Consider the following 22327-nt stretch of genomic DNA (forward strand, 5'->3'; position numbering starts at 1 on the left):
ATCCTTATATTTGTCATAATTAATATAAACTCATAATTTTTTTATAAATAACTAGCACATATATAAAAAATATTACAGCAATATTAATTAATAAAATCTTATACTAAAATATAAAATTATAAATAAAAATACATAATTAAATATTAAATTACAAGTAAAATACCACAATATTCCATAAAATTATTTCGTAATGCTCTATCTTCATTTACACAAAAAAAAATTGGATAATATTTTAGAGATTCCAGAGCAAATTTACCATACTAGGACTGTTATTGTAATATTTAAATTTGTATAATAACAATAATAATAATCTCTTCATGTACCTTTTTATAAAGTTTTTTATCAAATTTCTTTTGTAATATTCTTGTTGTGTAATTTTAGTTTTAAAATATTATAAATCTTATTTTTAAAATTTTAATTATTTTTATGTTCAAAATTTGAATTAATAAAAAAATAAAATATTTATGACATTATTTTTTTATGATTAAAGCGATAAACAAAAAAATAGTTAAAAATCATAAATGTGATGTGTAATTAATTGTGAGAACCAAAATGTAAATAAAATATGAAACTTCAAATTTGAAGTTTTGAATAGTGAAACTTCTTAATTTGAAGTTTTGAAGTTTTTTTTTCGGAGACCAAAAAACTTTACATTTGAAGTTATATAGTTTTTTTTGGAGAAGTTGTTACAAAACTTATACAGTATTCAATATTTTGTGTAAATATGTGGATTATGGCCTCTTGGGTAACGATCAATTTAGTAAAAAGTTAACGATGTGTGGGGGATTAGTTAGTTTAACTCTCTGATACCTTATGAGGAATTTTAACACACCGTTGGTTTGATAGTCCTGTTAATTTGTCTATTTCGAATAAAATTTTGATTTGTTTGGTATCTAATACTATTGAATTTAAAACTGTATAAATATGTTTGACTAAGAATTTTCGTAGCTTTGGTATGAAGTTTCTGTGAATGATTTTATATATTCGTATTCTGGTGCCCTCATTAAAAGACAACACCATGGGAAATTTAATGCAGCGCAGAATATTATACAGATTGGTCTCTCACACGTCTCTTTTTAATTAGCACTAGTATCGAAAAAAATCTAACCAAATCTTGCTTAGGAATATCCATTGTCATTATCTTCATAGATATCCTCATATCCATCTATATAAAACCAAAAATCACACTGCAATAATGCTTACACATTAAAAAGGCTCAGGTTCAAAGAACGAACATTGAATCATGATTCCTGAATCCTGAGTAATGATATCTTAGGTTTGGGTTAATCTTGCCTCGTTTATTGGCTTGTATTAATGGTGATTAACCATTAACTATGCTATAACTAAAACCACTCATAAATGTAACCCTAAAAGTATTCGCTTGTCTTAATGGTGATTAACCAGTAGTTACGATATACTCCCTCCGTTCTTTTTATATAAGTCGTTTTAAAAGAATTTTAATGTTCCAAATTATATGACGTTTTCGGTTTTTTAGGTAAAATTTATTAACACTTAATGTTATATGACCAATGATAATATACCTTTTATTTTATTATTGGTTGATTTGTGGTTAGGTAAATAATTAATGATTTTTTGTTTAGAAAATATAAAAAATTAATGATTTCTATGTGCACAATTCTAAAACGACTTATATTAAAAAACATTAAAAAACGGAGGGAGCATAGCTTTGTAATGTTTGATTCTCAAATAATATAATTTCCGTGCAAGTTTAACAGAATTTTCAAGAGTGTTCCAGGTGTTGCTGTGATTGTGTGATGCGGAAAGAGTATGTCCATCGAAAATGTTGTACATTCAAAATTGTCCGTCAATTTAAGCTTTAAATAGAGAATTTCCTAAAACTGTCTGTGAAGTTGTTCGAAAATATCACATATTTGCAAATAGTTTATTATCATTTATAATAGAGATAAAAGATTATAAGATGATGTACATAGTGTTAAAAAAAATCAATTGAATCCTTAAGTATACATAATCCGAGGCCTTTACTGATTTGTACTTAGTTCAACATGCATCATCGCGTTTTTTCTACACAACCTGACGTTTGGCCCACAGGCTGAATCAGTAACACTGATCGTTAATGGCAAGAGTTTAAACAGGTCGGGCCGAGAAAGCCCATCACAAGCTCACAACATATATTCATTGTGCAGAGAGTGTTAGTGTTTAAGTTTCGTCGTCTCTGAGCTTATTTCTGTAAATTGAGAAGTTTCCCACTTGAGTTTATTTTATTTTTAAACTTTGTTTAATTACATTTTTTTTCCGTAGACTCTTCTTTCCATTACATTTTCTAGTTCCAAATGGACAAAAGGTTCCAAATGATAAATAAATAAATTTGCATCTTCATTGAATCGTTCATTCTTTTGCCAATTGTCCTAAAGTATATTATCAACATAAACATAGTACCGGGCACGTTGTGGTTGACATCAAGAGCCAATAATAACATGATGCAAGATATTGCACAGCTACTCATTGCAATTATCTTCCATGTCTCACATTAACAAATAATAAAAACCTATGCCATCGTAGATTACCAATACCATTTCCTCTCTAATTGCAATATTTAAATAAATAACTAAGAGATTAACATCAGTTGTTTATGTAGCAACATTGCTTCCAACGCTCTCCGGTTCCACGTGAACCGCTATGGAAGCAATTAATGTGCTTCCTCTGCTCCTCATCTCACTGCTTTTAACCTTTCTTGTCACGGAAGCAACCGATATCATCACAGCAAACCAGACTCTAAAAGATGGGGACACCATTGTTTCAAAAGGTGGTAGCTTCGAGCTCGGTTTTTTCTCTCCGGGAGGATCAAGAAACCGTTATCTCGGTATCTGGTACAAGAAAGTCTCTCTCCAGACCGTTGTTTGGGTCGCAAACAGAGATTCTCCTCTCTACGACCTCTCAGGAACCCTAAAAGTCTCTGAAAACGGGAGCTTACGTCTCTTCAGTGGCAGAGACTACATCATCTGGTCATCATCTTCTTTGGAGAAGCCCGTTGTAAGAAACCCTATCGTTCAGATTCTTGATACAGGTAACTTAGTCGTGAGAAAGTCAGGGGATGATCAAGATTACATATGGCAGAGTTTAGATTACCCAGGAGACACGTTTCTTCCAGGAATGAAATACGGTATAGATTTTTCAACCGGAATAAACCGGTTCTTGACTTCTTGGATATCTCCAGACAATCCATCAACTGGTAATTACACGAACAAAATGGATCCAAGCGGTGTTCCACAGTTTTTCTTAAAGAAAAACTCGGTTGATGTTTTCAGGGCTGGTCCATGGAATGGTCTAAGATTCACCGGTATGCCTCACCTAAAACCTAACCCTATTTACCGATATGAGTTTGTCTTCACGGAGGAAGAAGTTTACTACACTTACAAGCTTGAAAACCCTTCAGTGATCACAAGAATGCAGCTGAATCCCAATGGAGCTTTGCAACGTTACACTTGGGTCGATAGCCTACAAAGCTGGAACTTCTATCTATCGGCTCAAATGGATAGCTGTGATCAATACATGTTGTGTGGGTCTTACGGAAGCTGCAACATCAATGAGTCTCCAGCTTGTAGGTGTTTAAAAGGGTTTGTTCCTAAATCTCCAGAGGCTTACTATGCAGGGGACTGGTCAGGAGGGTGTGTTAGAGAAGTGAAAATGGGTTGTGGTAAAGGAGAAGAAGACTTTCTGAAGATTTCAAAGTTGAAGTTACCTGATACAAGAGGTTCTTGGTATGATATGAGAATGGATTTGAGTGAATGTAAGAGGGTATGCTTGAGAAACTGTTCTTGCTCAGCTTATTCACCTTTTGATATTAGAGATAGAGGAAGTGGATGTATTCTCTGGTTTGGTGATTTGATTGATATAAGAGAATATAATGAAAATGGACAAGATCTTTATGTGAGGCTTGCTACTTCTGAAATAGGTAAGTAAAGACTTTGTGAAAACAACAAACATTTTTTTACACAACTCTTTGATCATTTTTTTTTTGGTTTCTTTCACAGCAAAGTATAAAAACTATGGCGTGAAGGGCAAGATGAGGATCATGCTCATTATAGTATTTTCTACAGTATTGCTTCTTATTTGCCTTTGCATATGTCTCACTTTCTGCAACATGAGGAAGAGAAAGAAACTTGCAACAATAGGTAAACAGTTGTGGCTCTTTGAACTGAAGTGTCTTGATTTAAGATTGTGCTTATATGCTGATTAAAAACCCTTTTGATATATTCAGAAACTTCGCATCGCGATTTAGACCGTGTTTCCAGCAGAAAACAAGAGGAGGAAGATGCTGAGTTACCGTTTCTTGATCTTGAGGCCATTGCAGAAGCTACATCTGGATTCTCTGATGAGAATAAACTTGGACAAGGTGGTTTTGGACCTGTCTATAAGGTAAATAACTCAGCATTTTTGTTTGCTGGACCGAATCTGAACTTTAAAAGGCTATAAACATTTTAAGGTTAATCTTAACTATTTTTTAACAATTGACTCTTTAAAATTTGGTTCAAGGCGAATGTTTACAGAACCAGATGCTTGTCCGAGTTTCAATATGATACGATTTTATTATTTTGTTACCAGGGAACATTGTCTTGTGGACAAGAAATAGCTGTAAAGAGGCTTTCAAGAACGTCAAGACAAGGGATAGAAGAATTCAAGAACGAGATCAAACTCATTGCAAAGCTACAACACCGTAATCTTGTCAAAATTCTTGGCTATTGCGTGGAGGAAGATGAAAGAATGCTTATCTACGAGTATCAACCTAATAAAAGCTTGGATTCTTTCATTTTCGTTAAAGAACGGCGCAAAGAACTTGACTGGCCTAAACGAGTGGAGATAATCAAAGGGATTGCTCGTGGACTGATGTATCTCCATCAAGATTCAAGGCTTCGAATCATCCACCGTGATCTCAAAGCAAGCAATGTTCTGCTTGATTCTGATATGACTCCAAAGATATCGGATTTTGGATTGGCTAGAACCTTGGGAGGAGATGAGACTGAAGCAAACACAACCAGAGTGGTTGGAACATAGTAGGACTAGCCATCTTTCTTGTTTTCCACGCAAAGCAAGCTACACATTTTATTATTACTAAAGATTTGTTTTCTATCGTTCTGCAGTGGATATATGTCTCCGGAGTATCAAATCGATGGGTTTTTCTCATTAAAATCCGATGTATTCAGCTTCGGGGTTTTGGTTTTGGAGATAGTGTCAGGAAGAAGAAACCGCGGTTTCTGCAATCAAGAACACAAGCTGAACCTTCTTGGACACGTAAGTAGAAGCAACACAACTTAACACATCTTCTTATAGTCTTACCTTAAAGTACTCATTGTGCATCCTCAGACTAAATAATATCTGTGTTATCGTAGCTTCTGTTACAGTACTAATGAATTGTTATTTTGTTAGGCTTGGAGGCAATACACAGAAGATAAAGCATGTGAGCTAATCGATGAAGCTTTAAAGGAATCGTGTACCGATGTTTCTGAAGTGTTAAGAGCTATTCATATTGGTCTGTTATGTGTACAACAAGATCCCCAAGACAGACCAACCATGTCAGTGGTAGTTCTGATGCTGGGTAGTGACATGTTGCTTCTTGACCCGAAAGAGCCTGGGTTTTACAACGAACGAAATCTCTTGTATTCTGACACTACATCGATTAATCTGGAGATTCCTTCCAAAAATTTTCAAACCATGAGTGTAATAGATCCTAGATAAACCTTGTAATCGATCTTTTGTATATTCTATAATCTCTAACTATTTTTGTGTGTGTTGTTTTGTCTTTGGTGACATTATTATTACATCATAGTTTACCAACCATAGTTTATACATGATCTTTATTTCTTCTACCGACCTTGTATCATTGTAATGGAAACTTGGTTTACCGAACGACTTAGAGATGAAGAAACATCTGGAACGTTCCGGTTGGTGAAAAATCCAGGTTGTTTTGGATCAGGGAGAGAACCATCACTCCCAAACATTAACACAACAGAAGCCATGGTTGGTCTGTCTTCTGGTTTTTGTTGAACACAAAGCAAAGCCACATGGATACATCTTAGAATCTCTGAGACAGCACATGTTTCTTCCAGCAAATCTTCCTCCGGCACTTCTATTGCTCTGTCTTCAACCCACAGTTTCCACACCTAATATAAGGAATAAAAGAAAGAGTTACCTTTCAAGATTTTTCACTAAAGACTATCGGCGGATTTGGTTAGGAATCCTACACAGAGCCGGTCGGTCATGTGTATAGCGATATGAAACATTGGTTTTAGATTAAGATATAATATAACATATGCTCCCAAAATTGTAGAAAAAAAGTTAGTAAATTATTTTATAAATTGTTTTTGCTCCTTCAAAATCTGAGGACAGACCCTGATCCTACATGGTTATAACCTAATTTACTATAGGCATGAGTAAGTAACTTCACGTAGAGCAAATTGTTTTGAGATGAAGACTCTATGAACTTCACATAAAATTAGAGTTAACTCAAGAATGAGATTTGATTTAAGAAGAATGATCTTACGTGTCCAAGAAGGTTAAGATCATGATCTGCATGTTGAAACCTACGGTTCGTCTTGCCAGTTATGACCTCAAGTACTAATACACCGAAGCTGAACACATCGGATTTGACTGAGAAATGTCCATCAATTGCATACTCCGGAGGCATATAACCACTGCAAGTAGTCATGACCAAGCAGAGCATTATAAACTCTATAACCAATACCGCAAGATATGAGTAAATATATATAGAGAGAGATACTTACTATGTACCCACGACTCTGTTTGTGCTTGATTCACTCTGATCTCCACCAAAAGATTTGGCTAGTCCAAAATCTGAGATCTTAGGGTTCATATCATTGTCTAGTAAAACATTTCCAGCTTTTAGATCTCTATGTATGATCCTCAACCTCGAATCTTGATGAAGATAAAGAAGCCCTCGTGCAATTCCATAGATAATGTTACTCCTCTTCCCCCAATCCAACTCTCTACGTCTCCTTTCATCTTTATTTACAATCATTTGACAATTAATAAGTTATGGAATATGGTCATTACCTTAAAAGCTATTATAAGAAGATGAGATATGAGTTTGTAAAGTAAACATACCGAAGATAAAGAAGTCTAAGCTTTTGTTAGGCATATACTCATAGATCAACATACGTTCTTCACCTTGAATGCAACATCCTAAAAGCCTCACGAGGTTACGATGTTGAAGTTTTGCTATTAGTTTAACTTCGTTCTTGAACTCTAGCACTCCTTGTCCTGAGTTTTCACATAATCTCTTCACCGCTATTTCTTGTCCATTCTCTAACCTACCCTGTAATAATTTTCAAAAAAAAAAAGTTTTATCATAATTCAAAGATTATCTAAGACTTTAAGATGGATACATTATTTTACAACCTTGTAAACTGGTCCAAACCCTCCTCTTCCTAGAAAGTTTATGTATGAGAAATCATCAGTGGCTATGTAAATCGCTTTAATGTCAAGAATAGGCAAGCCCATGTCCATGTTCTCTTCCCCAACTCTTTTTATCAAACTTTCTCCTGAAAAAATACAAAATACTTAAAAATCACATAGTTACAAAAAAGAATCTAATTTAAGAAACTCACCATGATATCTCTTCATGATCTTCTTTCTGTAGCATGCAAATACAGCAACCAAAACAACTGCGATGCTCATCACTGATCCAACAATCATTCCCACCTTCTCTCTTCCTTTAAACTCCTTTTTAGCAAAACCCATTCTTATGTAAACATCTTGTCCAAAGCTAGCATACTCTCTCATATCAAGTAAGTCACCAAACCAAAGCAAACAGCCTTTTCCTCCCTTACGAATATCAGTATTCGCGTAAGCCGTGCAAGAGCAGGTACTTGAACACTTGACCTTACAATCCTCAAGTGTCATTGCATTTCTTGAATCGTACCAAGACCATGAAGTGTCTGGTAACTTCATACCTGGAAACTTCACAAATATATCTTTCTTACCGCATTTGGTTGGAACCTCATGGACACATCCCTCAGCTCCTCTCGAAATATTCCACTTTCGACCTGACTTTGGCTTGAACCCTTGCAAACATGAACATGAAGGTGTGTTTTTGCTACTGATCCCACAAACTGCGTAAGCTCCGCATATGGAGTAGTAGTCACACTCATCCTCTGGTGCTGTGTTTGCTAAGTTCCACTCGTGTTGCTTCGACTGTATAAACCTCTGGAGTTTCCCTGTGGTGTTTAGAACCAATCTTGAGACGATATCGCGTCGAGGGGTCCACGAGTAGTTTACTTCTTGCGCACTCGACGTGAATTTGTAGTTGAATAAGGTGTTCTCTCGCCCCATAGCTGGAGCTCCGGTGAATGATAAGCCGTTCCAAGATCCTAAGCGGTATGAATAAGTCGGATCTCCTTTCTTCCTCAAGATCAACTGTGGTAAGCCTCGAGTGTCTAGAGACAAAGTGTACTCACCAGTGGATGGATCTTTTAGGGTTTTCCAAGACGTTAGAGACCATTCTTGTTGTGTCTTGAAGTTCTTCCCAAGCTTCATACCCGCGAGTATTGTATTCATGGGATCATCAAAACTTTGCCACAACACAGCTTCTTCATCATCACCCAAGAGAAGATTCCCTGTACAGTTGATCTTTAAGTAGGGATTTTTTGCCGGTTTAGTAGCTTTTGATGATGACGACCACAAGGCTCTGTGTTCCCCATCGAATAGCTGAAGATCGCCACCAGCACTCAAGTTCAAGAATCCAGAAGTGCCATAGAGAGGATTGTTTCGGTTGGCTACCCAAACAACTGCAAATGGTTGCTTGTACCACAAGCAAAGAAAGCGATGTTGAGGCTGCTCGTCTTGGTCGAAACTGAAAAACCCTAACTGGAAGACATGGTCTGTAGAACTAAGAGTATCTCCATCTTTCAGAGAGTCTCTTGGAGTGATGACACTATAGTCCAAAGCAACAGAGAAAGAAGATGATAGTAAGAACAGAGGTACCCAAAACATAGAAGGAATCTTTCTCATTGAATAAAGCCTTTCTCTTTTAGAAAATAAACAACCCCCTTCTCACTCTAGCTCTGTGTTCTTTACCCAAGAAAGTGAATCATAATAATATATGTTAAGAATTATCACATACATAATTGTTTTTATCAAGTTCCTCAACCCAACTTGGCATACGCGAGAAGTCAACAGAAATTCAATGCAGCTTGAATGTGGCTGTTTAAGTGTTGAAACTCAAATGATAAAACTTTTCTTCAGTATTAAACTATGATATTTTTAGGGTGTTTGGTCTGAATACAGAGACAACATATGATCCACTACATTAAAGTTAGAGGGCCAATTGTAGAAGTTTCTCAGATTAGAAGAGTATATAAGCCTAACAAGGACAAAAGCAATAAATAAGATCTAGCCAATCTTCCTTGACTTAGTCCAGATAAGGGTACTAGTGAGGTGTCAGAATCAGATCATTGATGGTTTGATAAAAAACATTACAACGATTCAAGTAGATCCATGTAAAACCCTACATCATGATTATTGGTCTAGCTTGCTAAATCATAAAATTTAAAGAGAAACTTTTTTTTTTTTTGGTAAAATGTTAAATAATTTAAAGAGAAACTTGTGGAAATATCTGAAAGATTAATAACATTATGGTGGTCTAATGGTTTCTATTGGACGAGGAATCACCATATTGATTTATACTAGGGATCGATTTCCATCCAGTGCTATGTATGTAGTTACGCGGATAAGGATCAATTGTTTGAACTTATTTGAATATTTTATGTGGAAAGATCTGACTACAAGAAACCCTGCATTATGACCTAATGACATGAATGGCTCAGTCAACCCAAAAACTTGTCAACTTAGAGATGTTGTGGCGCTGCATGTATTTGTGTGAAGGCCCAAGTACGACCCAAACCTCAATATGAAACTTCGCTTTATAACATAAGCTAAATTAATCTATTGATTTGATGATGTTTGTTTATATCATTCTGGAATCTGGATAGCGACTATAAGAAAATTGTTTATATAATATGTCAGACGTCGACATATTTGACGATGAAAATGTTTTAAACTGTTACAAATTATTCTTTCTAGATAATAGGATGGTATAATACACAACTTACTGAAACCCTTTTTGGTTACTAACATTCAAAAGCTTAATTATAGTATACTACATTATAAAGTGGTTTTTAAAGTGTTTTTGCGACTCAAACTACTAGTACGCTTTCCGGTTAGCAAGAGAAACTCAAACGGTTGTTGGTACACTTCACGGTTTTGAGCGGACAACTTTTTTTGGCAAGTACGAAGTTTTCTAAGAATCTGGACCATACGTCTAGTGACAAGATGGCATGAGCTGATATTTACCATACAGATTCAATACCTAACTTTGGCACATGTAAACGTAACAGATATAAGATTATTTGTTGTCTCTAGTGAATGATCTATCTAATGCTTACACTTTTCGACGTGGAGAAGGTAAGGTATACCAGAAAACGTGAATGCAGAGAAAGAGGAAAAGAAACGTGGACAAAAGAGGCACATGTTAATACATTTAGGCCTTAGCTTACGCTTATGCAATAGTCTTGTTTAACCAAAAAAAAAAAACTTATGCACTGTCTCTTTTACGTCTTTTTCGCATAGACGTGTCCTCTAAAGGGTTTTAAACGTGTGGATTTTCGATATGGATGATTAGTGGATCCTTCTTTTAAAAAAGCTTAAAATTAGTGGACTTCTTGATGGGTTTTATGATCCGATATCTACACATATATTCGTTTGTTCGTTAAAACATTTTGATATAAAATGACATAAAACATTTTGATACCAAATTTAGACGAAACGTTAATGGAAACAAAATCATTGGCCATCACTCATCACCACAAACTCTAGTTCAATATAAAAGATCAATTAGTTTTCCAATAAACATGTTTACCCAGATGAAAATACGTACTATATGATATAATGGACTTTTGATAATTAGACTACTAGATCCATCAATTCCCGCCAACCTTGCGCCAGAATTTAAAAACGATCTTAGTAGTTTTCTTTTTTGAAAACAATCTTTTTTTGTCCACTTAAATACTAAAATAAATCAAATCATTAACAAACACAATTTACATTTGTTTTTATTTTTTTCTACTAAATTTGTTGCATTAAATATAAAAGTAACAGAGTTTACAATTGTTAAACCGAAGCTTGAGAGAACATACATTTGAAACAAACATACGAGTACATAAAGAGAGTCTTAATTATGGAAATTAAGAAGTTGGTGCGTTGGAGATTAGATGATTTCAGCCACGGCCTCGCCCACGCTTTCCTCGACTCTTAACCAGTGACCAGTCATACATATCTTGACCCTTCTTGGACTGTTGACAGGTCTTTCTCTCAAAGTTCTCTGAGACATGCAGACACTTGGTCTTCATCTTCTTGAGTTCTGAGAAATTGTGATTGTCATCATCCAAAGGAGGTAGAGTAACCGCTCTAAAGATAAATGCATCAGCGGTAACAGGTGCCATGCAGCTCGGGATAGTGGTGGGTGCAGGGGCGGACCCACCACCAAAGAGGGTGGGGCACGTGCCACCTACTCTCTTTTTTTCAATTTTTTTTTTAACTTCAAACCAAAGAAAAAGAGATGGGTTTTGTTACAATTTGTTTTTTAACTTCAGCCCAATTAAAAATAAAATATGTAGACAGCCCATCAATTTTTGTTACAATTTTAATTATCCAACCTAAATAATTATTAGTCTAAAATTTAAAAACCCTAATGTTCCTAAATAGACTTTACGTTCTTCTCTTTTGAAAAAAAAAATTTGCAGAAACTTTATTCATCATCTTTAATACCTTTTCTCATTGTTTCTTTGACATCTTTTCTAAGTAAGTTTATACATCATTGTTAATACTTTTTATTATTATTTAGCCTTAATTACTAAGCTACTAACATAATTTTTTTTAGGTATCCATGGAGAAATATTTTAAAAAACAGTGTTTATCATCATCAAAAGTTAATTCAGAGAATTTGCCTTCTAGTTCTTCACTACCAAAAACCAACACGGAGAATTTGGCTTCTACTCCGCCAATGTCATCATCAAAAACTAATTTGGAGAATTTGCCTTCAGATCCTGCAGAGAGAAAAAGTATAAAGGAATATCATCCAAACGAAAGAGATGAGGTAAGACGAAAATATCTTACTAAAGGTCCTTGTCAACCTCGCGGTCATGATTTTCCTAAAACACTGAAAGGACATAAGCTTAGAAGATTTAATCCTGCTTGGTTTGATCTCTACGGTGGTTGGTTGGAATATAGTATAAAAACAGACAAGGCATTTTGTTTGGTTTGCTACTTATTTAGAGACTATACTGAAAATAAATGTGGAAGTGATGAATTTTTGACAAAAGGCTTTGATACTTGGAAAAATCCAAAGAGATTAGGAGAGCGTGTTGGATTGGTGAATAGTTTTCACAACAATGCTCTAAAGATGGCTGACAATCTAATGAATCCAAATCAATCGATCGTTCAGGCTTTTTATAAGCAGAATGACGCAGCCAAGAATGAATACAAGATCAGATTGAATGCTTCAATTGATGCTTGTAGATATTTATTACGGCAAGGATTACCTTTTCGAGGTCATGATGAATCAACAGAGTCAGCTAATAAAGGAAACTTTGTAGAGCTTGTGAAGTATACTGCAGATCAAAATGAGATTGTTAGTAAGGTTGTATTGGAGAATGCTCCAAAAAATAACCAGATGGTGTCTCATAAAATCCAGAAAGATCTAGCTCATTGCTTTGCAGAAAAAGTTACTCAGTCTATTATTCAAGAAGTTGATCATGGTGTATTTTGCTTGCTGGTGGATGAGTCTGCAGATGTTTCTACTAAAGAGCAAGTGGCAGTGGTTTTTCGTTTTGTTGATAAAAAGGGGATAGTCAAAGAAAGATTTACTGGTATTATTCATGTTCAAGAAACTTCTTCTGCATCTCTAAAATGTGCTATCGATTCACTTTTTGCAAAACATGGATTAAGTATGAAAAAGCTAAGAGGACAGGGTTATGATGGAGCTAGCAATATGAAAGGTGAATTCAATGGGTTGAGATCTTTAATTCTAAGAGAAAATAGTTCTGCATATTATGTTCACTGCTTTGCTCATCAGCTTCAGTTGGTTGTCGTGGGAGTTGCTAAAAAACATTTTGAAGTTAGTGATTTCTTTGATAAGATTTATGTTTTGTTAAATGTGGTTGGAGCTTCTTGTAAGAGAAAAGATAAGATTCGAGAAGATCAACGTAAGATAATCGAGGAAGGAGTTAGGGAGGGTAAAATTAAGACAGGAAAAGGACTAAATCAGGAGTGTTCTCTTCAAAGGCCTGGTAATACTCGTTGGGGTTCTCACTACAAAACCTTATTGAGATTGGCTGATTTATTCACTTCCATCATTAAAGTGCTTGAGTATGTCGAAAGTGATGGGTCAGATGGTATCAAAAGATTTCAAGCTAATGATCTTCTCAAATACTTTCACACGTTCGATTTTGTGTTCTACTTACAGTTGATGTTGCTTCTTCTTGGTCTCACACATAATCTATCAAAGGCTTTACAAAGAAAAGATCAGGACATCTTGAATGCAATGTCTCTAGTGAAATCTACCAAGCAACAATTGTGCAAGCTCAGAGAAAATGGATGGGATTCAATCATTGGAAAGGTGAACTCTTTTTGCAAGAACAATAACACAGAGTTATTTATTATGGAAGAAGAATTTGTTAATCCAAAGAGGCCAAGACAAAGAAGCAACATAACTAACTTGCATCATTATCAAGTTGAATGTTTTTACACTGTATTGGATATGCAGATTCAAGAGTTCAATGATCGTTTTGACGAGATAAACACTGAATTGCTTGGTTGTACTGCATCTTTGAGCCCCACTGATTCATTCCACCAGTTTGATCAATCAAAACTTGTACGGTTGTCAGAGTTTTATCCTGAAGATTTTAGTTCTATGGAATGAATATCTTTTGGGCATCAACTTGGTATTTACATCGACAATATCTCTGAAGATCAAAGGTTTGCTAATTTGGAGGGTCTTGGAGATCTTGCACGTGTGATGGTGGAGACCAAAAAACATCTTTCACATCCTCTTGTTTATCGACTTTTGAAGCTAGTTTTGACTCTACCTGTTGCCACCGCTACAGTCGAGAGATCTTTCTCTGCGATGAAAATTGTGAAAACTACCTTGCGCAACCGAATGGGTGATGAATTTCTGAACGATTGCATGGTTTGCTATACTGAAAAAGAGCACTTTGACAAAGTGACTAACGATATGTGATAAAAAGATTCCAAGATATGAAAGATCGAAGAATGACTTTATAAGTTTTTTCATTACTTTTTTATATTAGAGATTTATGTTTTAGTTGTCATAAATTATTTCAGTTTGATTTTAATATTTATATTATATTAATTATTTTATTTATTATAAATTAAAATATATATGTGCCACAGTCTAACTAAATTTCTAGGTCCGCCCCTGGGTGGGTGAAAGAGACTCAGTCTGGTCACCCATAGTACTTGGAAGAGAGGATTCATCTGCAGTAACAGATAAATAAGTATGTGTATCAGTAGCGTGAGAAGGGTTTTCGGAGTTGGCAGAAGCAAACTCGACAGAATCATGAACAGGGATGGTATCATGCGAGCTTGAAGACACAATCGTGTTAGTGACATTGGTTTCAGGGGTGGTTTCAACTGAATCATCAGCTGAAGTAGTAGCAGCAGCAGCAGTTGCAGTAGCATTGATGGTATCATCAGGAGATAATGAAACATCATTAGCTTGATGTTGTAGAAGACATTTTTTCACCTTATGGCCAATCTGCCCACATCTATCGCATTTAGAAGGAATCCAAGCGTATTCTACATCCACTAAAGAGACAATGCCTTTCCTGTCTCTAGCAGCAGTTCTATGAGGGAAGCCATTTTCTAATTCAACTTCAACAAGAATTTTAGCTTCACCCATCAAACTAGGATCTAGCCTAGGTTTTTCAGTGAGAACTGGTTCGCCTAACCCTGAAGCTACCCAGCTAAACTCCAAATGAGAATACAGACGACTTGGGATGTTTTTTAAAGTGACCCATAAGGGGACTGAAGAGATTTCTGGCACAGCTAATGTTGCTTCTTCTGTCCACGGAGCAACAAACAATAAACATTCATCAACATGCCATAAACCGCGTTGAAGAACCCAAGCTCTAGTGTTAGTATCAGGAATGTGAAATAGATAAGACGATTCACCTAGTTTGCGGGTAAATATCTTACAATTCTTTCCCCAAAGCCGATTTGCAACAGCGTTAACGAGACCTCTCGGAGGTGTTTTGCAACGGGAAAACTGCCCAATCACATACTCCTTTTGGTTTTCGAGTCCCTTCAAGAATACATGGTTAGGAATTTCAATCATTGGTGTACCATCCTCTAGGTAAGTAGGGGAAGTGGCACGGTGGAGATTGCGGTGCTTCGGATTCATCTTCGCAGCCCATGGGAACCGGAGCTCTCCATTTTCCTTAAGAGCAGGAGGGGGGATTCTTTTGTTGGTTTCTCTTGAGGAGGAATAAGCGGTTGATTATTGAGTCTAACATTTGAGACTATCTTCAGAGGTTTAGCCCAAAAACCTAAGAGAGGTGGAAGGGTAAGAGACGAGTCGCATTTGTAACCTTTATCTTCAGTAGGAGGTGAAATCGGCGGTTCTGTTTCCAGGGGGGATGAAGCTTCCATGGAGGAGAGAGGATGAGAAATGGAGCTAACTGAGAGAGAAGACACTGAAGGTTCTCGCCTAGGAGGAGAGAACGGTGGAGCAGCGACGGCTCTGTTAGAGGCGGAGCTGCCAATAATGAGCAATCGAAGTTTTCTAGGGTTGTCGCTTGAGAGAGATTTTTGGAGACGCGTGATTCTTTATTACAATGCTACATTTGTTTTTGTTGCAGCATGTATGAGTGTGAAAAAAGAATATTTAAAATAAAAAGTGGCGTCAGCAATGCATATCCTCTATAATCCCATACATGCCAACACCTCTCAGGATATGTGAACTGAGAAGAAGGGATGCATCCAACAATTCGGACAAATTCATTTATATCGTGTATATAAATTATGTTTAATTCTGAAAATTCTTCCCGAATTGTTCCAAAATTCTTATCCACAAAAAAAAACAAGAAACCACAGTAACGAAGCAAACCACCACACACCACAAACTTTTTATCAGACTGTGGCTTCCATCACGACATCTCATCTTCCTTTGATTCTTCACACCGCTGTTGTTTGACACGTAGGATTTCCCCATATCGAACATGCTACCTAGGTACACAATCTCTTTATTCACATCATTTCACACCATGTATACTTTACTCCAGAATAAACTTTTTTATTTTTATGGGTTCGCCAGAGCCACACACAACACAAGTTAAATATTATGTCAAGAAACATTAAAGAATTATGGGCCAAGTTAATAATGTGATCCTCACCTGTACTATAAACTATTAAAGATTTATTTCTTCCCATACCGATACATTTTTTGTATTTAAAAATTCATCATTATCTTATCGTCTATCAAAAAAGCTTAGAAACACAAATGTTTTGGAAGAGAAGTATTGGGAGAAGTAAAAAACAAAACAAGTAAAGAAAGATCATTGAGAGATAGTGGGTCCCATTAGACTTGTTTTAAGGTCCAGACAAATCCCAGGTGGGCTCACGTGGCTCCTAAGCCCATTTAGAACCTGATTCGTCCACGTAGGACGGAGCAGAATCTCGCTCTCCTTCCCTCAAGGCTGAGATCTCGCCACGTCATCTACTACAAAATCACCCACAAAATATCTTGGAACTCTACCGCGAGTTGGTCGCCACGTAAAACGGTGTTTGGCCCATACGCATTAAGTCGATCATTTATACATATTTAACTTAAAACATAGCCTTTTATGTAATTTCGATTAATTTCTAGGATCTCTGTAAAGAATGGTGTGCTGTAATTTGGATTAAACTATCTAATTTTCAATTCCAAATTTAATCATCAGCTATTCAACCACATAAACTGATTATTAACGAAAATAAACTTCAGGTATGAGGTAAATCATATTATTAGATGGACAATACCGATTTGCTCAAAAAAAAAAAAAAAAAGATGGACAATACCGATTACTGCTGGCATAACTTAAAAATGAATAATTGTTTGCCTTCAATACTAGTATTGCTTGTAGGATTCAGAAAACAAAATTAAGATCGACTAAAACACAAATAGAGATGAAAATTATCCAAAGTTGCAAACCAAAAAATATCTTAGCAGAAAGACTAAACTAATAATCTCTTTCTAATTAATGCAATACTTTAAGAAAGTGGTATAGTATGAGATGTTCCTAACCACATAAATAAAGAATGCGTGCTTATAAAAAGAAGCCATTGTGACACACCAAAGAAGAGGAATAGATTTTTCTGCTGGAGACGGAAAAAGACGAAAGTAGCCTCAAAAAACGAATTGAATCACAGAAAACTCGCTACGATAAATTATCCTTTGTCCTGCAACTTGCACTTTCCTCTCTTCTGGCTTCACCTTATTTCTGTGTCCAACAAGAAACCAAAAGAGAGAGAGAAACAGAAGTAAAATTATAATATAATGGGAAAGAAGTGTGATTTATGCGACGGTGTTGCACGAATGTACTGCGAGTCAGATCAAGCGAGTCTCTGCTGGAACTGCGACGCCAAAGTTCACGGCGCTAACTTCCTCGTCGCTAAGCACACGCGTTGCCTCCTCTGCAGCGCCTGCCAGTCACCCACGCCGTGGAAAGCCACGGGCCTTCGTCTCGGCCCAACCTTCTCCGTCTGCGACTCATGCGTCGCTCTTAAATCCGCCGTCGGCGGTGGAGCAGGTGTCGGCGCCGATCAAAGCCAGGAGGTCAATGAGGGTCAGCTCAGGCGCCGGGATGATGACGGTGATAGCGCCGAGTCTTACGACGATGGTGAGGACGAAGATGAAGATGAGGAGTACAGTGATGAAGATGAAGAGGAGGATGACGCTGACGACGAGGAGGCGGAGAATCAAGTCGTACCGTGGTCTGCGGCGGCGGCGGCTCAACTTCCTCCCGTGATGAGTTCGTCATCTTCTAACGGCGGAGGTGGAGATCTGGCGGCGAAGAGGACGAGGGACTACTCCGATGTACGGATCTAACATTTACATTCTTTCCTTTTGGATTATTGTAACAGAAAATTTATGTTTTTAATTTATGATGTCTTTTTTTTTTTTAATGCAGGAGGAGATCGGATGTTCATCATCAGCTCAAGAGTCAAACTTTTCTCCTCCGTTGAAGCGACCGTCGAGAGATGAACTCGCGTTTAAATCAACGGCTGAGATTAACTCTCTAGTCAGATTAGAAGGAGAGAGAGTGTTGGAACGGCGCCGTTGATTCGTCTCCTTCATCGTCGTCTTCTCTCATCTCTGCGATGAGAAGAGATCTTGGCCGTTGATTCTCCATCTTTTTCTTTGGTAAATCACTACCGTCCATTTCTAACAGTACTTGTTATAGTGAGGAAGTTGTGTCTTGTTTGTCGTACAAATTCAGTTTTAAACATTTGTATTTGATCTATTGATGCCATATATCGTTGATTTTTTTTTGTCTTTGTAACTGATTTGGATTTGCATGTTTATTAGATTTGAAATTTTATATTTTGGTTATAAGTTTTTGGCTCTATTAAATTAGATGATACTATGGTTCAGACTTCAGAGGAATGATGGAGACTGGTGACAAATGGACATATATGTGATTGTGGTTTGCTTTGTAATGTCGACCACTCAAAATTAAAATCGTAGGGACTACGTAAAAGAAATTATATAAATTTAAGATTTTATTAGAAGTCTTATGGGTCCTAAATTCGCCAAGCATTGAACCTGTCATATCTGTCGAGTCTGCAAACTGTTTTCAATGGTCCTTTGAAGATAATGCAATCCCCATGTTTGCTTACTTCCCACCTTGAGATTATCTCGCACATGATCTCATCTTTGTATGTTAACAGTACTTTGGATAAATATAGTCTTTTTGAGAAAATTGGATAAATAGTTTACGCTTTCGTTTCTTGTGCTTTGGTTGTATATACGAAAAATACTCAGATCCTTCCAAAACACGTTTAACTTTGTTTAAGCAAATTAAATTCTATGGTTAGTGAGAATGGTGTGGGGGTTGGACCGTTGCAGTGTCTTGTCAAATTATTTATTGGTTATGTGATTATAGAAACATGTGGTTCTCATTTAACTTTTTTGTCAAAAATATTACAATTAGTTAGTGTCATTTCCAAACTATAGAATGATATTTTAATTTATAAGGAGGTATTTTTAAATTTGTTATTTTGTTTCTTATGTGGTATATTCGAAACTTAACAGCATTATTTGACAAAAAGAAAAACAAAACATGCATTATAAATTGATATCAGAAAGTAACAAAAAGATTTGTTGGGAAACTCGGTGGCTTTCACAATCAGAAGCAGATGACTATCGTCATTCGTCAAGCTTTATAGTCCATAGTTTGCAAAAGTCAAACCGAAAGCCTAATGGACCGGTCTATGGTGTACGTTGAGTTTGACAATTAGTTTAACCTTACACTAATTAAACACAACCTAACACTCGTTCAACCATAATGTAGGGAACACTTGCACGACATGGGGCTGTTTGTTTCACCATTTGCCATCTCCATCCAAATGATTCATTTGTATGATCTATTCAAATGATCCATTCAGATTTTTGTGATTGTTTGTTTGTCCATCCACATAGCTCATCTAGATGAATTATCTAAATGGATCTTATGTTTGTTTTTTTATTTTCATTTTCATTCAAATGAGTTTAGTAAACAAATTACCAAAATATCCTTGTGTTGATTTAATCATAAGTTTAATATTAATTTTAACTATATTACATTTAATTATTTAGTTTAATATATTTACATTAGAATTATTTCAAAATTAACGAGTTTTCTTTTTGCGGTTTGGGCGGGAAAACAAGTTTTTTTGGTTTTAGCGAGAAAACATATTTTTTATGTTTTGGCGGAAAACAATATTTGTTTATTTAAGGGATATAATTCAAAACTGAAACAGGAGACGAAACTTGTCTTTTGAATAATTAGAACTGGATCAATAATATCAACACACGCCAGAGAAACCCAAACAACTTTTTATCCGGGGCAGACCAGTATAAATAACTTGGTTAAGTTTGAAAAAAGCTATATAGCAGATGATCATCGATCTTTTGGTATAATCATAGGTGATATCAAAGCAATTAACTATGAAGATTATAATCCTAAAAGGATTTTTTTTTTTTTAATGTTAGTAGCAATTTCATTGTTTTAATGCGAAAATCATACATACGAGTCAATAATATATAAAAAAAGACACTGAAGAAATAATAAATTCAGAGGAGATTCCAGGGACTTGATGATTGCAAAAGATAGCACAAAACACACAACACACACTCCTCTGCACAACTCTGCTTGGGACCTTTGTTTCCATCCAACCTGCGAATTTCAAAATAATCAGACCCCAAAGAAGGAGAGACTACTCCTCACAAGGCCGTTTCATAGTCAAAAAGGTAGTTTTCATATTTACCTTGCAAGAGGGTGAATCCAATGAGATACTAAGGCGCTACTCATCTGTAAAAGTGAACTAATTGTTATCTCTTTAAATAGTCAAATCACTTGCAGCGATGATATTGAACAGACAACTTGTGACAACCGATGATGTCAACACATGTGGAATCATTGAACCAATCAAGCAAAGACCATCAATAATATTTTTTAAAAAAATCTAGGCTTTCTCAATCTCGTACCTGTTTCGCAGCACTCTGCATAGAGATATGATGTGTATAACCAGAGAGAAGAACTGTCTAATTAATAACAAGTAAACGACCAACTATATTTATGCAAACAGAAATGTGTATATGCTTTCTAAATAACTCTTTTTATTCTTTCTACCTCTGGACAACTTTTCAGAAAATAAAAGTAAAACGACCCTGATTTTTACATTTCAGATTACAGGTAAAACAATGTACAACATTCCAGTAGATGCATGTTTCACTAATTAAAGCTGGGGAGCTCATAAGTTTCATTTCTTCACATCTTTATCAAGTCAAGAATTGTGATACTTAGATTAGAGTAAAGTGAACACCCAAAAGGAAAAAAAAAACATCCTCGGTGGGCCAAAAGCAATTAACTTCTAAACTAGGAGATTTAAGAATATTCGAATAAAAAAAACACTGTATGCGTTAAGCAAAGAATAAACACCAAAGGGAGGACCAGGAGATAAAGCAGTGTATAATAATCATAAAGTGAGAAAAAATTGTTGAAGCTTATACACCACTTGCAGTGCAAATGTGCAATGCTACCTAAACCTAAAGATAATCATCGAAGAGGCTAAGAAAACTCTACACAGCAAAACGGGAAAACAACTACCAGTTACCATATTTCGATACTAAGGCAGAAAGTTAGATAACAGAGTTCATTCTTAAAAGAAACACAACTTTAACAAGATGGCACAGAGTGGAATGAACATTAACAACATCGATCAATACTTGAACATTTACAGAACATAACATCACTTTTAACTCTAATTTTTACAATGTAAATCTCTAGAAAGATGTAAGCTTTCTATGCCAATCTCTCTCAAACGCCTAACCTAACCATAATACAAGTCAACGGGGGAAGAGTGCATAAATCAAAAGATCACGAAATGTTACCTTTGACGTGTTCATGATGAGCGGAAGCAGCAGCAATCTTAGCCTCATGCGCTTCATCATCCTCGCCATCATCATCCCTCCCCGCCTTCACAGTGACAATAGCTTCCCTCGTACCTCCACCCTCCTCCCCAGGAGCAGCAGGACCGTCACGATCATCAGGATACCTCACGACAACAACAGGACAAACACAGTGGTGAACACAATAATCACTAACAGAGCCAAGCTTCCCATCGCTCCCTCTCTTCTTCTCAGCTCCAAACCCTCTGCTCCCCATGATCACAGCGCTGAGACCAAGCCTCTCGATCTCCAAACACAGCCTCTCCCTCATGTCGTGGTCCTTCACTATCTGGATCTTGTGAGGGAACCCCGCCTCCTTCAGGGGCTTCGCGAGATCGGCGACTTTCGAGGACGTGAAGGCGTCGAAATCCTCCTGGGTGGGGTGGCCCGGAGGAGGCGGGGACTGGAGGGGGAGGGGACCCCAGTCGGCGCCGAAGAGGACGGAGGTGGGGGAGACGTGGAGGATGACGACGGCGTCTCCGGGGCGGATGTAGTGATCGACGGCCCAGCGGACGGCGAAGGCGCTTTCTTCGGAGAGGTCAACGGCGACTCCGATTTTACGGCGGG

The 22327-nt window shown here is 36.5% G+C and overlaps 4 protein-coding genes and 1 pseudogene across 4 annotated transcripts in view; 3 read left to right on the plus strand and 2 right to left on the minus strand.

Moving 5' to 3' along the window:
• Window positions 1-2643: 2643 nt before the first annotated feature.
• LOC106312134 (G-type lectin S-receptor-like serine/threonine-protein kinase At4g27290) lies at window positions 2644-5737 on the plus strand. The gene is made up of 6 exons (XM_013749538.1): window positions 2644-3934; window positions 4014-4154; window positions 4241-4398; window positions 4585-5033; window positions 5121-5271; window positions 5407-5737. Exons 1-6 carry the CDS (start codon window positions 2659-2661, stop codon window positions 5713-5715), a joined length of 2484 nt encoding a protein of 827 aa, XP_013604992.1. The 5' UTR covers window positions 2644-2658; the 3' UTR covers window positions 5716-5737.
• A 17-nt stretch (window positions 5738-5754) lies between these two features.
• Window positions 5755-9006, minus strand: LOC106312144 (G-type lectin S-receptor-like serine/threonine-protein kinase SD1-1). The gene is made up of 6 exons (XM_013749547.1): window positions 7605-9006; window positions 7396-7538; window positions 7102-7312; window positions 6762-6999; window positions 6521-6671; window positions 5755-6140 (listed from the first exon to the last, which is right to left on the minus strand). The coding sequence occupies exons 1-6, from the start codon at window positions 9004-9006 to the stop codon at window positions 5844-5846; spliced, it is 2442 nt and encodes an 813-aa protein (XP_013605001.1). The 3' UTR covers window positions 5755-5843.
• A 2932-nt stretch (window positions 9007-11938) lies between these two features.
• LOC106332253 lies at window positions 11939-14334 on the plus strand (annotated as a pseudogene).
• A 3061-nt stretch (window positions 14335-17395) lies between these two features.
• On the plus strand, window positions 17396-18654 carry LOC106324837 (protein BFR2). Its single transcript, XM_013762830.1, has 2 exons — window positions 17396-18145; window positions 18240-18654. Exons 1-2 carry the CDS (start codon window positions 17606-17608, stop codon window positions 18390-18392), a joined length of 693 nt encoding a protein of 230 aa, XP_013618284.1. The 5' UTR covers window positions 17396-17605; the 3' UTR covers window positions 18393-18654.
• Window positions 18655-20251: 1597 nt separating this feature from the next.
• Window positions 20252-22327, minus strand: part of LOC106312196 — a 3185-nt gene continuing 1109 nt past the window's right edge. Inside the window, exons 2-4 of the mRNA XM_013749657.1 lie at window positions 21704-22327; window positions 20578-20621; window positions 20252-20486 (exon numbers count right to left, since the gene is read on the minus strand). Coding sequence (XP_013605111.1) covers window positions 20614-20621; window positions 21704-22327 — 632 coding nt within the window. The 3' untranslated portion in view covers window positions 20252-20486; window positions 20578-20613. The remainder of the gene's footprint in view (window positions 20487-20577; window positions 20622-21703) is intronic.

The sequence above is a fragment of the Brassica oleracea genome, chromosome C1 (genome assembly GCF_000695525.1).
Source record: "Brassica oleracea var. oleracea cultivar TO1000 chromosome C1, BOL, whole genome shotgun sequence".
In the NCBI taxonomy this organism is placed as follows: Eukaryota; Viridiplantae; Streptophyta; class Magnoliopsida; order Brassicales; family Brassicaceae; genus Brassica; species Brassica oleracea.